General features: G+C 45.5%; 1 protein-coding gene across 1 annotated transcript in view; it reads left to right on the top strand.

Annotated features, from left to right (window-relative positions):
- The window catches only part of CUL9 (cullin 9), a 535,945-nt gene that overhangs the window by 304,246 nt on the left and 213,929 nt on the right, over window positions 1-17,770 (top strand). The window contains exon 25 of the mRNA XM_033937681.1: window positions 6,857-6,990. Within this exon, the coding sequence (XP_033793572.1) occupies window positions 6,857-6,990 (134 nt within the window). The remainder of the gene's footprint in view (window positions 1-6,856; window positions 6,991-17,770) is intronic.

The raw sequence follows: 17,770 nt of genomic DNA, 5'->3' as shown, positions 1-17,770 counted from the left end.
TGAACATAAGTGAACATAATCCTCCAGATACGCATAGGAGCCCACCTCACTCTCTTTTTTTTCATTGGATGCCCAGGAGCAGATGGTCCAGTGTGGCGTATCCTTGAAGGATACTGTTGAATCAGAACATTTGGGGAGTCCCAATAGAGAAATTTCAACGAGTACTTAAGAGAGAAGCAAAGTAAAGATGTCAAATTATCCTGTCACCTTCTCAGCAGTCTGTAGATACAGCACTGAATGATGAGGCAGATATAATAGGCATCTCAGAGACCTGGTGGAAGGAGGACAATCAATGAGACACTGTGTTACCTGGGTGCAAATTATATTGCAGTGATAAAGTAGATCAAATTGGAAGGGGAGGGGTTGCGCTATATATTAACGAAGGAATTGAATCAAACAAAATAAACTTTCTGAGCAACACAGGTAGCAGTGTGGAATCCATATGGATAGAAATTCCATATTAGAGGGGAAGGAATATACGGGTAGGGTTGTACTACCGTCCCCCCGGGACAGAATGAGCAGACAGATGAAGAAATGCTTTCACAGATCAGGAAAGCTGGCAAATTGGCAACAATATAATAATGGGTGATTTCAACTACCACCAACACCAGACGAGATAAATCAACCACAATGTACACAATATCTTTTTATCTCCTTCTACTGATGAATGGGAAACAACATTGCTAAAGGCGACTGTGAAGGAGAAAAAGTCCTCAATTATAACGAGGCACTCATCATAACAGAGCAAAGCTGTAAAAAGAGTTGGCCCTCAGTGCATCTTAAGTCATAAAAAAACTCTTTCAACAGTAAAGCAAATAATTTTCCCAATCCACAAGTAGGAAAGCACAAAAAGGAAAAAGGAGCAAGATGAAAACTTCATCAAAAAATGCCCATTTGAGATGTAAAAATGAGAACTGCATGTCTATCAAACTTGAGGCAGTCCCTGCAAATCCCAACACAGTAAATGTCCCAAAAATCCAAGCCAACCTAAGTAACAAACATCCACTGGGTCTGGAGATTGAACTTATAAAGATAGCAATCAAACAAGAATCCCAACGCAAAAATAAAGTACACTTCATCCTCCGAATCCGCAGTTTCAGCATCCAGTGATTCGGTTATTCATGATTTTTTGGGGAAAAAGAAAAACAGCTTCATTTCGGACCTTCCCTGCAGGGGTAGGCCAGCTTCGAAGGCCGCTCTTTCTAGTTGGATTCGGATGGCCATTGCCGTGGCTTACATGGTGGCTGGAAAGTAGCTCCCTCTTAAGGTGCGGACACATTAAACTAGAGGTGTTTCTTCCTCTTGGGCAGAGTCATCGGCTGTTTCTGTGGATGAGATTTGCAAGGCTGCTATCTGGTTCTCTTTGCATACCTTCTCCAAGTTTTACAGGATCAATGTGGTGGCCAAGCAGGAAGCTGCTTTTGGTGCCTTTGTCTTGGCAGCAGGCTCATCAGTCCCACCCTGAATATTCAGAATTGCTCTGTTACATCCCATTGGTCCCGGAATAAAGTGGGATTGCACAAGAACGAAAGATTAGGTTTGCTAATCTTCTTTCTTGTAAATCCACACTTTATTCCGGGAACACGCCCTATACTTGCTGATTTGCCATTTGTCAGCCTTTACAAATACTGGTAAGCTGCATTTCTATCCAGTTTTTATTTGAGTGCCATCAAAATGGGATTAGCATTCAGTTTGGAGGGGTCCCCAGTTAGGGCGCCCCTTTTGTCATTCAGGTTACTGATGTTCGTTATCCTGATTTGATTATGTTTCCTTGTTGCTGTTTTGCATTTAGAATTGTGAGCAGAATATACTTACTTGTCAGGGAGTGTCCCTGTACCCCTCTTGCTCTTGTTCTTATCCTCTACAGATATTCCTGGCTGCTTTGCTACTGACTAATGAGATGAGCATTATCAGTGATGAGGTATGAAGGGGAGAGGTTAAAGCCTCTGAAGTTTTGAGGCTTCTTACAGATCCTGACAGGTAGACGGAAATAAACCCACTGGTCCCGGAATAAAGTGTGGATTTACAAAAAAAGAAGAGTAGCAAAGGTAAAAACCTAATCATTCGAGCTAAGTGTTCTTGAAGAGCAGTAAGGAATAATAAGCCTATCCATAAATCCTGGAGAATGAAAGGTTTTTATTTTAAAATGTGAGAAGTAAAATTTTGTAGGTTATCCTGTGGGAAAGTGGTAACCAGTGAGATTTTATCAGAAGAGGAGTTACGTGGTCAAATTTTTTTGCTTTATCTAGTAGTTTAATGGCCGTATTTTGAATAATCTGAAGTCATCTTAATTCTTTCTGTCTTATTCCTTGGTATAATCAGATTGCAATAATCAGATTGTGAAATTACTAGGGAATGTAGTAGAAGGTTTACAGATTAAGGTTATAGAAGGCTAGAAATTGACCGGATCATAAATAACCTATAGAAACATTTTTTTTACCACAGTACTAATCTGCTGATGATAAGTTAGTTTGTTATCAAGTGTTACGCCAAGAAGTTTAATAGAATTGGTAAATTGAATTGGTGTTGATTTAAGGCAGATTGGAATAATTGGATGATCTTTATTATTGCATGGAAATATCATTGCTTTAGATTTAGAGATGTTTAGGAACTGTCAGATAGCTATTGACTAATTTTTTCAAGATTTTTTTTTTAATGTCTTGAATGTCGTTTACATCGGCCGGATCGATGGGGTGAAGCAGTTGGATTTCATCTGTGTAAGCATAAATGGTGAAATGTAAGATCTACCTGAACCGGAAATAGTTTTCAAGGGTGATGAGGCGGAGGAATTGAAAGAAATCTCGGTGAACCTGGAAGACGTACTAAGCCAAATTGTCAAGTTAATGAGTGATAAATCACCTGGACCAGATGGTTTACTTCCGAGGGTACTGATCAAACTCAAACATGAAATTGCTGATCGCTGTTAGTGATCTATAAACTGTCATTAAAATCGTCTATATTACCTGAAGATTTGGAGGGTGGCCAATGTTACGTTGATTTTTAAAAATGGTTCCAGGGAAGATTTGGGAAATTACAGACCGGTAAGCCTGACCTCAGTGCTTCAGTGGAAACAATTATAAAAAATAAAATTATGGAACATATAGACAAACATGATTTATTGAGACAGAGTCAGCATGGGTTCAGCCTGAGGGAGATATGCTTGAAGGTGTGAGTAAACACATGGATAAAGGTGAGCCAGTTGATGCAATGTATCTAGATTTCCAGAAGGCTTTTGACAAACTTCCTCATGAGAGGCTCCTGAGAAAATTGAAGACTCATGGGATAGGAGGCAATGTTCAATTGTGGATTAAGAACTGGTTATCGAACAGAAAACAAGGTATGGTTCAAGGGCCATTTTTCTCAGTGGAGGAGGCTGAATAGTGGTATGCCGCAGAGATCTGTTCTGGGACCAGTGCTATTTAACTTATTTATAAATGATCTAGAAATTGGAACTACAAACGAGTTGATTAAAGTTGTAGATGATACTAAACTTTTCAGAGTTGTTAAAACGCATGCGGACTTAGGAAATTGGAAGACTGGGTGTCCAAATGGGAGATGAAATTTAATGTGGACCAATGCAAAGTGATGCACATTGAGAAAATAATCCAAATCATAGGTATAGGATGCTAGGGACCACCTTGGGGGTCAGCGCTCAAGAAAAGGATCTGGGTGTCATCGTAGACAATATGCTGAAGCCTTCTGCCCAATGTGTGGCGGCCAAGAAGGCAAACAGGATGCTTGGAATTAATAGAAAAGGAATGTTATAATGCCTCTGTATCGCTCAGTGGTGCGACCTCATCTTGAGAATAATAATAATGATAATAACTTTATTCTTTTATACTGCCATAAGCAAAAGTTCTAGGCAGTTTACACTAAAAAGAGCTGGACAATCAGAGAAATATCATAATACAGTAAAAAATAAAAATATTTGTAAAATAGAATTTCAATAATAAAACTCACTAAGTAATAAACTTATCGAACAAAGTGGTCTTAATTAATTTCCGAAAACTGCAATAGGATAACATAGCTTGCTGAATACATTTACCTAACCAAGATTGTTGCCTCCCAGCTTGAAAGGCTAGGGTCCTTTCTAAGAAGGTCTTGTATCTACACCCATTAATTTTTGGATAAGCAAATAAGTAGAAGTTTCTAGTTTCTCTTGATGATCTATGCAACACAAAATGAGGAAAAAGGTAAGCTGGAGACAACTGTTCTATCTGAGTCATCTATATAATAAAATGCTAAGCGCGCATGCGCACTCATACGCGTGCTTCCCTGATCTATTGGGCTGTGGTGGCAAGAGTGCGCATGCGTTACACCAGGACTCCAGGATGCCTTCGGTTCCGTGGTGGCAGGGATGGCGGAAACGTTAAGAGAGGCGGCTGTCGGTTTCAGGCGCACGCGGCGGTGCGGAGCGGCAGCTGCCAGGAGGAGGGCTTCGAGGCAAGACGGCTGGCGACGGAGGGCAGACGCCGGGCCAAGATGGTCTGCAGATAGACGACTTTGAACTTCTCCTCAACCAGCTCTCGCTGCAGACTCCGCAGGCTGCCCTTGCATTGCTCCAGCTCCACTTCCATGTCCCGCACGTAGAGCAGCTGCATCGCCAGAGCCTCCTTGCCCGCAAACTCCACTCGCCAGTGCTGGGCGAACTCCTCCGGGTCCCACATGCCACTTTGTGCCGGGCATCGGCAGATGGGAATCCCTCCGCCTGCACCGGCTGTTCCGACACCCACCAAAAACTTTTCTCTCTCTCTTTCAGCTATTCGGCGCTGGCACTTCCACTTTTGAGCCCGCTGTTGGCGCCTGCAGGCCATGGAGACTGTCGGTGCCTGCATGCCGCAGCAGCTTGAGGCGGCTATCGGCGGATGAACGGATATAACGGTTGCTGCTGGACAGGGGGGGGAAAGCAAAAGGAAGGGAGGCCTACTGCTGGACAGGGAGAGCAGGAAAGAGGTGCTGATGGACATGGGAAGGGGGAAGAAAAAGGAAGGGAGACTTACTGCTGGACAGGGGGAGCAGGAAAGAGGTGCTGATGGACATGGGGGGGAAGAAAAAGGAAGGGAGACTTACTGCTGGACAGGGGGAGCAGGAAAGAGGTGCTGATGGACAGGGGGGAGGTAAAACAAAGGGAGAAGGGCTGCTGCTGGATAAGGGGAGTAGTGAAGGGGTGGTGGTGGACACAGGGGAGGTAAAAGGAAGGGAGAATGGACAGGGGGAGCAGACAAGGGGTGGTGGTGGACAGCCGAGGAAAAAGAAAGACAGAAATACAGAAACAGGCTAAGGAGAGAGAGAGAAAGAAATAGACATATATTCTAGCACCCGTTAATGTAACGGGCTATAAGAATAGTAATAGAAGATATCTGGTTTAAAATTTCAGTGGTAAAATTATTTAGAGATTAAAATAGAAATGTCATCTGCGTATATATAAAATTTTACATTTAAACTTTGTAATAAATGTCCTAAAGGGGAAATGTAGATGTTGAATAAGGTAGGCGATAGCGGAGAACCTTATGGCACACCAAATGGGTTGCTCCATGAATAAGAATAGTTACCGTCACAAATCACTTGATAAGATCTTTTCTTCAAAAAAACTCGAAATCAGTTCCAGACCCTTCCTGAAAGTCTTATTGTGTCTAAACAACTCAACAATATTTCATGATCTACTAGATCAAAGGCACTACTAAAATCTAGCTGAAGAATTAAGGCACTAGTGCCTTTGCTAAATAGACCATGAAGATAATCAAGCATTGAAGTTAAGACGGTTTCCGTACTATATCCTCTTCTAAATCCCGACTGATGGTCATTAAGGATATTAAATTTATCCAAATAACTTACTAATTCTAAATGAACTAAACCTTCCAGTAGTTTGGTAAACAAAGGAATGCTTGCTATGGGTCTATAATTGGATTTTGTGGCATTCAGTTCTGGTCTCTTTATCTCAAAAAAGATATAGTGGCACTGGAAAAAGTTCAAAGAAGAGTGACCAAGATGATAAAAGGGATGGAACTCCTCTCGTATGAGGAAAGACTAAAGAGTTTAGGGCTCTTAAGCTTGGAAAAGAGATAGCTGAGGGGAGACATGATTGAAGTCTATAAAATCCTGAGTGGTATAGAATGGGTACAAGTGGATTGATTTTTTTTTTTTACTGTATCAAGATTTACAAAGACTAGGGGACACTCGAAGTTACAGAATAATATTTTTTAAAACCAATAGGAGGACTTATTTTTTTACTTAGAGAATGCATTGCCAGAGGATGTGGTGAGAGCGGAAAATGTAGCTGGTTTTAAAAAAGGTTTGGACAAGTTCCTGCAGGAAATGTCCATAGTCTGCTGTTGAGGCAGACATGAGATGGTAGCATAGAATGCTGCTACTCTTTGGGGTTTTGCCAGGTACTTGTGACTTGGATTGGCCTCCGTGAAGACGAGACACTGTGCTAGATGGACCTTTGGTCTGACCCAGTAAGGCTATTCTTATGTTCTTAATTTATTTGTGCCATCTTTTTTCTCATCCATTCCGAGGCTCCCACCTTTTCTTCTGCTCTCTGTTCACTTTCTTCTCCCTGCCCTTTCCTTATGCACCAGGCTTTCACTCTTTCATGTTAAACAGCATGCCATTGTGTAACAGTAATGCTATTTTCATCTCTTCTCTTCTGGTTTGCAGTGCATCAATATGGGTGGGAAAATGTTTGAGTGACATTAATACTATCTGTGTTTCACTTTCTCCCCCACACTGCCAACACAAGCCAAGGGGAATGTGTGTGTGTGAGACACTAATGCTATATCAGTCTTTTTCACTTGCAGCTTATAAGGTGCATTACAGCACAAGTAAAGGAAGAATCTCTCTCTCTTAATTGCAGGTTAAACAGTGCACTGCGGCATGAGCAGCTGTTTGCAGATCATTTCCTTCCTGATGATGAGGCAGCACAGGCTTTAGGCAGGACATGCTGGGACGCATTGATCAGTCCTGTAGTGCAGAGTATCACCACCCCAGGTACTGATCGCCAGTTACTAGGAGGAAGACTGCTGATTGTAATTTATTACACCAGTGTAGGGAAGAGCTAGCATATCACCACTCCAATTGCTGGGAAGAAGACACTTGCTGTAATATCTCTTTCCTTAGCATCCATACCAGCCCAGCCCAGAACCTGTGGGTTTTGTCCATTGACCAGCAGACGAAGACAGAGAAACAAACTAGTACTATATGATTCTCCCCACAAGGGAGAACTATGCAGCCTTAGAATGCTCAGTGCATTGTTCCCCCTGCCCGGTCATTCGCGGTCCCAGTCATTCATGGATTTTCTGACCGTGAATGATTGGGCAGGAAAGGGCTGCCAGAGTGGCAAAAGAGAGCAGCCGGAGTGCCAGCAAGTGAAGGAAATCACTCGCAGTATGCTCACCAATCAGGAGCTGCGTGTCAAAGCAGCTCCTGATTAGTGAGGCTCGACTTTAGTGCAGTAAGAGGTGGTCGGAGCATACCGCGAGTGATTTCCTTCACTCGCTGGCGCTCCAGCTGCCCTCTCCTGTGTCCCCCGCTTAAAACCGTATTTGCGGTTTTTCAGCATTCGCGGGGGTTCCTGGAACGGAACCCCTGAGAATATCGGGGGAGTACTGTATTTCTTTATCTTTAGCAGATGTGATGGCTGTAACATCTCTTTCCTTATCATCCATCCCATCCCAGTGCAGAACCTATGGGTTATGTCCATCGACCAGGTAACAGGTGAACCATCCTGCCCTAGACAGCTGAGCCAACTCCAATCCACTGGCTTCCCTGCCAGCAGGCTCTTTATCCCCATCAGGAATCCAGGGCAAAGGAGACCTTCCTGCTCCCTACAGTAATTCAAATAGCAAAAATATAATTAAACCATTCACTAAAAAATGTAGTTAAGCAATCCACTAAAAAAGGTTTACATTGTTAAAACTGGAGTATTTGGGGGATCACGTAATGCCATGGTCGTGAGCAGACGCTGAAAAGCTGAGCTTTGTCACCTCCCTCACAATTTAGCCATTTACCTTGCTGAATATTGGTAACTCACGATCCCTTTCCTGCCCGAGTGATTTGTTGGCTTCAAGGGTTCATGTCTAGCCGGCTCCAAGCGGTGAGCGAATCCGGTTGATCCTAAAGAAAAGACCGCAACCGACAGTGCAGGGCCCCAGCTAAGATGGCCGACGCAGCTGGACCAGTGATCCCGACGATGAGCTCGGCGTGGTCAGCTGAGATTACATAGTAACATAGTAGATGACGACAGATAAAGACCCGAATGGTCCATCCAATCTGACCAACCTGATTCAATTTACATTTTTAAATTTTTTTCTTCTTAGCTATTTCTGGGCAAGAATCCAAAGCTCTACCCGGTACTGTGCTTGGGTTCAAACTACGGAAATCTCAGTTAAAACCTACTCCAGCCCATCTAAACTCTCCCAGTCATTGAAGTCCTCTCCAGCCCATCCTCCCCCAAACGGCCATATACAGACACAGACCGTGCAAGTCTGCCCAGTACTGGCCTTAGTTCAATATTTAATATTATTTTCTGATTCTAGATCCTCTGTGTTTATCTCACGCTTCTTTGAACTCGGTCACCGTTTTCCTCTCCACCACCTCTCTCGGGAGCGCATTCCAGGCATCCACCACCTTCTCCGTAAAGTATAATTTCCTAACATTGCTCTTCAATCTACCACCCCTCGACCTCAAATTATGTCCTCTGGTTTTACCATTTTCCTTTCTCTGGAAAAGATTTTGTTCTACATTAATACCCTTCAAGTATTTAAACGTCTGAATCATATCTCCCCTGTCCCTCCTTTCCTCTAGGGTATGCATATTCAGGGCTTTCAGTCTCTCCTCATAAGTCTTCTGGCGCAAGCCTCCTATCATTTTTGTCGCCCTCCTCTGGACTGCTTCAAGTCTTCTTACATCCTTCGCCAGATACGGTCTCCAAAACAACACAATACTCCAAGTGGGGCCTTACCAATGACCTGTACAGGGGCATCAACACCTTCTACTGGCTACGCCTCTCTTTATAAGCCCAGCATCCTTCCGGCAGCAGCCACCACCTTGTCATACTGTTTTTTTCACCTTTAGATCTTCGGACATTATCACCCCCAAGGTCCCTCTCCCCGTCCGTGCATATCAGCTTCTCACCTCCCAGCATATACGGTTCCTTACGATTATTAATCCCCAAATGCATTACTCTGCATTTCTTTGCATTGAATTTTAATTGCTAGGCATTAGACCATGCCTCTAACTTTTGCAGATCCTTTTTCATATTTTCCACTCCCTCTTCAGTGTCTACTCTGTTACAAATCTTGGTATCATCTGCAAAACGGCACACTTTTCCTTCTAACCCTTCAGCAATGTCACTCACAAACATATTGAACAGGATCGGCCCCAGCATCGAACCCTGAGGGACTCCACTACTCACCTTTCCTTCCTCCGAGTGACTTCCATTAACCACCATCCTCTGGCATCTGTCTGTCAACCAGTTTCTACAGATTTTTACTGAGCAGTGGCGTACCAAGGGGGGGCAGGGGGGCGGTCCGCCCCGGGTGCAGCCTTTGAGGTGGTGCACAGCCGGACAGGTCCGGAAAATTCCTGTGCTGCGACGGCACTCAGCGGCATCGGCGCCCTTCCCCCCCTCCACGACGGCACTCAGCGGCATCGGCGCCCCTCCTGCCCCGCAACAGTACTCAAGTTCGGCCTCCTTCTCCCGTCATCAGCAGAACTTCAGATCGGCAACAGTCAAAAGCTTCCCCTGACTCAGTTTCCTGTTTCCGCCCAGGCAGTTCAGTCAGGGGAAGCTTTTGACTGAGCACCTGTTGCCGATCTGAAGTTCTGCTGATGCCGGGAGAAGGAGGCCGAACTTGAGTGCTGTCGCGGGGAAGGGGGGCGCCGATGCCGCTCAGTGCCGTCGCAGGGGGGGGGCCTTGCCGATCTTGTTGCCAAAATCGGAAAGGTGAGGGAGAAAGATGGGCCTGTGGTGGATGGAGAGATTGAGAGAAAGGGACAGATGATGGAAGTGGGGGAAAGAGAGAGAAGGGGCAGATGATGGAAGTGGAGAGAAGAGGGCAGATGATGGAAGTGGGGGGAAAGAGAGAGAAGGGGTAGATGATGGAAGTGGAGAGAAGGGGGAGAGAGAAGAGGGCAGATGATGGAAGTGGGGGGAAGAGAGAGAAGGGGCAGATGATGGAAGTGGGGAAATGGGACAGATGATGGAAGTGGGGGAAAGAGAGAGAAGGGGCAGATGATGGAAGTGGGGAGAGAGAAGAGGGCAGATGATAGAAGGAGGGGGAAACAGAGAGAAGGGGCAGATGATGGAAGTGGAGAGAAGGGAGAGAGAGAAGAGGGCAGAGGATGGAAAGAGGGGATAAAAGGAGGGCACATGATGGGTGAAAAGGATTGAGTTAGGGAAATACTGGAGGGGGTGAGGGAAAGAGGTGGCGAGCTACAGTAAAAAAGGAAATTGATGAGAGGGTAGTAAGAACGTAATCTAGATGGATGCAGAAAATAGATTGAAAAGGAAAATGAGGGAAAAAGGGATTGCAGAAGAGAGGTGTGGGAGAGGGAAGGAGAGAAGAGAGATGCCAGACCAATAGGGGTGAAAGGAGAGATGGAAGGGGGAAGCATACAGTTTCTGGAAGGAGAGAAGATGCCATATAGAAGGGGCAGAGAGATGGCAGACAGTGGATGGAATGGAAGGAAGAGAGTAACAAGAAGATGAGGAAAGCAGAAACCAGAGAAGACAAAGGTAGAACAAAAGTTTTCTATTTATTTGTTGCTTTAGGAGACATGTCACTGTTTCTGTGGTGTTGCATTGTATGCAGAGTCCAGCTTCTTGCTGGTTCAATTTAACCTTTGTCTATGTATTTCTATTTTATCACCCGTTTTACAAAACTTTGGAGCGTTTTTTAGCGCCAGCCGTGGTGGTAGCAGCTCTGATGCTCAGAATTCTATGAGCATCAGAGCTGTTACCACCATGGCTAAAATCCACACTACAGATTTGTAAAAGGGGGAGGGGTTAGTTTGTGATGACATATTACATACTAGGCGAAGGTGTTTTCTGTGTTCTGTGTGTTCGAAAGACATGGTTTTCTGTTAGGATTGACGGTGTAGGATTGATCTGTACTAGTCTGGCTTGTTTAGTTTTACAATGGGTGTATTGATGTTGTACTGCTCACTGCATATGTAAGATGCTGCCTTTTCCTAGGTAAACATAGAAACATAGAAATAGACGGCAGATAAGGGCCCACGGCCCATCTAGTCTGCCCACCTTAATGTCCCTCCCCTACCTTTGCCCTGTGAATAGATCCCATGTGCCGATCCCATTTGGCCTTAAAATCAGGCACGCTGCTGGCCTCAATCACCTGTAGTGGAAGACTATTCCAGCGATCAACCACTCTTTCAGTGAAAAAGAATTTCCTGGTGTCACCTCGTAGTTTCCCGCCCCTGATTTTCAACGGATGCCCTCTTGTTGTCGTGGGACCCTTGAAAAAGAAGATATCTTCCTTCGCCTCGATGCGGCCCGTAAGATACTTAAACGTCTCGATCATGTCCCCCCTCCTCGAGCGAGTATAGCTGTAATTTGTCAAGCCGTTTTTCGTATGGTAGATCCTTGAGTCCCGAGACCATCCGGGTGGCCATTCTTTGCACCGACTCCAGTCTCAGCACATCCTTGCGATAATGCGGCCTCCAGAATTGCACACAGTATTCCAGGTGGGGCCTCACCATGGATCTATACAATGGCATAATGACTTCCGCCTTACGACTGACGAAACCCCTTCGTATGCAGCCCATGATTTGTCTTGCCTTGGACGAAGCCTGCTCCACTTGATTGGCAGACTTCATGTCCTCACTGACGATTACCCCCAAGTCTCGTTCTGCTACCGTTTTTGCTAGGATCTCGCCATTAAGGGTATAAGACTTGCATGGATTCTGGCTGCCCAGGTGCATAACTTTGCATTTTTTGGCATTGAAGTTGAGTTGCCATGTCCTAGACCATCGCTCCAGTAGGAGTAGGTCGTGCATCATGTTGTCGGGCACTGAATCTTCGTCTGTTGTGCATTTGCCCACTACATTACTCAGTTTGGCGTCATCTGCGAATAATGTTATTTTACCTCGAAGCCCTTCTGCCAAGTCTCTTATAAAGATGTTGAATAGGATTGGGCCCAAGACTGAGCCCTGTGGTACTCCACTAATCACCTCCGTCATTTCGGAGGGGGTGCCGTTCACCACCACCCTTTGGAGCCTACCTCCAAGCCAGCTCCCAACCCATTTCGTCAATGTGTTACCTAATCTTATAGGTACTCGTGTGATGTGTGGCGTGTTACTAAAAATCATGTTTTTTGTACAGATGGGGGGTGCCAAAAAATGATGGGCCCCGGGTGTCACATATGCTAGGTACGCCACTGTTACTGAGGTCAAGGCGGCTGTGGGGTCCGCACTGGAGTTGAAACTACAACTTATCTAGGATCAGGTGGAGGAGGCCCATGAGCGCTTGGACTCTGGAACGTGAATGTACCATAAGCAGCGCACGAGTGGTCTGGAAGATCGGGCATGGGACCAGGCCAGAACCCAAAAACAATTGCAACAACGCATTGTAGCCTTGGAAAGAAAAGTGGACGACTCAGAACAATTTACGCCTGATTGTCTTACCGGAATCCCTAGCTGACAGCGAACTATGGGGCTTCCTGTGAACTTGGATCCCGAAAGAATTACAACTAGCTGAGCAGATTGGGCCTTTCCACATGGAGCATACCTACCGTGTTGCACCCAGGAAAGTGGCAAGAGAGCATCCCCTTCCTGTTATTTTTAAGATCTTAAATTTTGTACTGTATTATCTGCACTGTGCTCGGGGAAGTCGCTCACTTATAATAATAAAAAAATCCTGTGTTTCCAATACTACTCTGCTTTAGTCCAGGCCCAACGAAAAACTTTTGCTCTGGCGTGCAAACTGTTGGTGGAGAAGCACGTAAAGTCTACACTATTGTATCCTGCCAAGCTGTGTATTGATCATTCTGGCCAAGTCAAGTTTTTTGATGAGGTCTTTGGAGCTCTGGATTTTATTCATACATTATATCACATTTATAGACTGCAAAACTTTACGGATCGATGCGGTTCACAAAAGACAAAAAAACTGGACATTTCCAGACCTTACCAATCACTCTATCCTTAAACTTAAACTTTCAAACTATTTAACGGGCTGCCCTTTCTAGCCAACTAACAAACAGGCAGACTAAACTAGTATTTAACTATCAAATTACCTCTATCCTTCAAACTTTCAACTCTTGACAGGCAGACTTTCATACTATCTAACAGCAGACTTCTCAGGCTTACCAACAAACAGGCAGACATCTCAACTAACAACTAGACTAACAACTACTAAAAAAAACAAACCTTTTCAAAATGGCAGGAAGAACAAGAAGCAATAGGGCTACAATCAAGACTGGCAGCCAAGTCACTGAAGGGATCCAGGGGATGGCCATGGTCCACGTACAGACCGAAGGAGAGCTAGGATGGAGGTCAGAGGTCTCTGAACAGACCGAAGCCATCCCCAAGTAGTTGACTGCAGTCGCCACACAAACAGAAGAGATGGTTCACCTAGATGGAGACATTTTGCAGGAGCTGAGGAGCCTGAGAGAGGAGGTACAATGCCTGAGAAGCATCCGAGACGACAAGGCCTTCATCGACGGGGTCATCCAGGAGCTGTCCCAGATCACCGAGCAGGAGCCAGACAAGACCATCTTCAGGATGCCCAGACCATCCTTACCTGCAACTCTGAAACCAACGATTGGGGTACAAGAAGAGGCTGGAGACGCTAACTCCTGGCAGCTAGTAACCTCATCCACCGGCAAACGTATAAATCCTTCCTCTTACTCTTCTTCTGTCTCTCTCTCTCATACACAGGGCAGTTTTACATCAACCCCACTGATCACCTTGAGAAACAGATTCCAGCTGATACAGGAGGGACCTGCCAATGAAGTACAGGAAGTTGTGTATGAGGTACAGGAGGTTGTCCAACAGTCGGTTCCAGTGACAACAGATCAGCTCCCCTCAAAGAATTGCAGAGTGGTAGTCATCGGGGATTCCCTGCTGAGGGGCACCGAGGGACCAATTTGCAGACCTGATGTGCTATCAAGAGAGGTTTACTGTCTGCCAGGTGCCAGGATCTGAGATGTAACCACCAGCCTAGAGAGACTAATCAGGCCCCAGGACCACTTCCCCATGCTTCTCATCCACATCGGAATGAACGACACTGCCAGGAACACCCCGGAGAGCATATCTGAAGACTTTGGAGCCCTGGGTGAGAAGCTGAGGAGGATGGAAGTGCATGTGGTCTTCTCCTCGATCCTCCCAGTGAAGGGCAAGGGAAGAGCCAGGGAGGATCGTATCCAGAGGACCAACGACTGGCTGCAAGGATGGTGCAAGGAGATGAACTTCAGATTCCTGAACTATGGAGAGGCGCTACAAGGACTACAGGGACCATAAGAACATAAGCAGTGCCTCCGCCGGGTCAGACCATAGGTCCATCCTGCCCAGCAGTCCGCTCCCGCGGTGGCCCAAACAGGTCACGACCTGTCTGAATCACTAGAAGGGGCCCCCTTGCCACCTTGGTTTCCCATTGAGTCCTATCTTCCCATCGAAGTCCTAACCCTCCGGTCTTGCACATGCACGACCTGGTTGGGTTTCTATACTTATTACCTGGTTAGCTTTCTATACCTGTGTTACATCCCAGCACCTCTCTCAGTATCCCACGATCCCTTTATCCCTCAGGAATCCGTCCAATCCCTGTTTGAATCCCTGTACCGTACTCTGCCTGATCACTTCCTCCGGTAGCGCATTCCAAGTGTCCACGACCCTTTGGGTGAAAAAAAACTTCCTTGCATTTGTTTTGAACCTATCTCCCTTCAGTTTCTCCGAATGCCCCCTCGTACCTGTTGTCCCTTTCAGCCTGAAGAATCTGTCCCTATCCACCCTCTCTATGCCCCTCATGATCCTGAAGGTCTCTATCATATCTCCCCTGAGCCTCCTTTTTTCCAGAGAGAAGAGCCCCAGCCTATCCAACCTCTCGGCGTATGGGCAGTGTTCCAGCCCTCTTACCAGTTTCGTTGCTCTCCTTTGGACTCTCTCAAGTACCGCCATGTCCTTCTTGAGGTACGGCGACCAATATTGAACGCAGTATTCCAGATGTGGACGCACCATCGCTCGATACAATGGCATGATGACTTCCCGCGTCCTGGTTGTTATGCCCCTCTTTATGATGCCCAGCATCCTGTTGGCTTTTTTCGAGGCTGCTGCGCACTGTGCAGATGGCTTCAGTGATGCATCCACCAGCACACCCAAGTCTCTCTCAAGACTGCTGTCTCCCAACAATGCCCCCCCCCCCCAATTTGTAGTTGAACAACGGGTTCTTTTTCCCTATATGCATGACCTTGCATTTTTCCACGTTAAAGCGCATTTGCCATTTGTTTGCCCAGTCTTCCAAGTTGTCCAGGTCCCTTTGTAGGTCCTCACACTCCTCCCTGGACCTAACTCTGCCGCACAGTTTGGTATCGTCTGCAAATTTTATAACCTCGCACTTTGCCTCCTTTTCCAGGTCATTGATAAATATGTTGAAGAGTAACGGCCCCAGCACCGATCCCTATGGCACACCGCTCGTGACTCCCCGCCAGTCAGAATATTGTCCCTTTACTCCGACCCTCTGCAGTCTACCCGACAACCAGTGCTCGATCCATCTGTGCACATCCCCTCCCACCCCGTGGTTCCACAGATTCCTAAGCAGCCTTTCATGTGGCACCTTGTCGAAAGCCTTTTGAAAATCGAGGTAAATGATGTCTATAGGTTCCCCATTGTCCACCCGACTGCTTATTTCCTCAAAGAAGTACAGAAGGTTCGTTAAGCATGACCTTCCCTTACAGAATCCATGCTGGCTTGTTCTCAGTAGGCCATTTCCCTCGATGTGCTCGCAAATACTGTCCTTGATCATAGCTTCCACCATCTTCCCTATAATTGAAGTCAGGCTCACCGGCCTGTAGTTCCCGGGGTTACCCCTCGATCCCTTCTTGAAGATAGGTGTGACATTCGCCAATTTCCAGTCCTCTGGTACCTCTCCAGTTTTCAAGGATAGGTTTCAGGATATTCTGGAATTCCGGGAGATGGGTGGAAGTCGGTCCTCCACAATATGGAGATTTCCCAAATCACTGTTTTATGATACTAAATTTCATGAGTTTCTTCACCAGAAGTGGCGGAAGTACTCTGATATTAATCAGGACTATAATTCCAGACCTGTCCTTTTTTAGGAGGCTGCTAAAGCAGTGCTTCGAGGGGAAATAATTTCCTATGCGGCTCATAAGAAAAGAGCGGCTGCATCAGAATTAAAAAGGTGGAAATGTCAAGTCTGTTTGGCCAGGCAACGCTATGGCGCTAAGCCACACTTAATCAACTTATTCATGATAGGGCGAAGAAGTCTGCCAAATATTATAAATTTCAGCTTTATAGACATGCTAACAAATCCAAATCTTTGTTGGCTAAAACGATAGCCCGGAAGTGAGGCCCTAGAAGGGTGTTACGAGACCTTAATAGGCTTGTACATACGGATGCAGACATCACCCAAGCATTTCAGACCATTTTTATGGACTTATACAGTGAGCCAGAGAGTATGGGACTGGATAGTTCTTTGTATATTGACAAGATCAACCATCCTTCCTTAACGGATGCACAACAGCAAGTTTTGAATTCGCCCATACAGGAGGCAGAGGTCTCCTATAATATTGAGCTCAGTTCCCTGGGGAAGGCTCCGGGTAGGGATGGTCTAGTAGCTGAATTTTATAAAATCCTCCGGCCGCAGGTCTCCAGCTGTTTAGCAGCGATCTTTAATTCTCATAGGGCGGCGGTGGAATTGCCGCCTTCTCTGAGAGAAGTTTTAATTATAGTACTTTTGAAGCCAGGGAAGGACCCTCACTCTTTGGATTCCTACAGATTCTCCTACAGAGATAACATAACATAACTTCTTGCTTCTTAACCACGTAACCATAAGTTCTAAGTGGTTTACAAAATCTCCTTGATATTCTTTGAGGCCAAATTATTTGTGAAGGTCTTCGCAAATGGAATGGCTAAAGTATTACCAGATCTCCTGTCGGCACCCTAGGTTGGGTTTATTTGTGACCTGGATTGGCCATCATGAGAACAGGCTACTGGGCTTGATGGACCATTGGTGACCCAGTAAGGCTATTCTTCTTTTCTTTTTCTTTCTAAGGAACCAACCGCTTTAATAAAGCGACCCCACCCCATATGTTTTATCCCAATCCCTCTATCTCCTTTTTCTTCTTAAATATGTAACTTTTCCCCTCCCCTCCCATTTATCCTCACTCTCTAGTTTGTCCTGTCAATATTATTCATGTCCACACTATATAATCAATATACCAATTATTTTACCTTTAAATTTTTAGCCTTCCTTTTTTTAAAATTCTATTGTTAACCGGCCAGATATTTGTTTGATGGTCGGTATATTAAAATTAATAAACTTGAAACTTGAAACTTATGTTCTTATGTGGTCGCTCGGTATCAAATAATTTGAGACGTATACTACTCTCTTTAGAGAAGGTATGAGCTATGTCTGCCCTCTTTATTGATTAGTTTTGATGCCAACAAGGCCTTTGACAGAGTCCGCTGGGACTTTCTTTTTGTGGCGCTTCGGATTCATGGCTTTGGGGGCTTGTTTTTGGATGGGATTTGGGCTCTTTATCGCTCTCCAATAGCGCAGCTCTCAGTGAATGGGGTCTCT

The sequence above is a fragment of the Geotrypetes seraphini genome, chromosome 3, assembly GCF_902459505.1.
Source record: "Geotrypetes seraphini chromosome 3, aGeoSer1.1, whole genome shotgun sequence".
NCBI classification, from domain to species: domain Eukaryota; kingdom Metazoa; phylum Chordata; class Amphibia; order Gymnophiona; family Dermophiidae; genus Geotrypetes; species Geotrypetes seraphini.
This window is presented reverse-complemented; position numbering and strand designations above follow the sequence as displayed.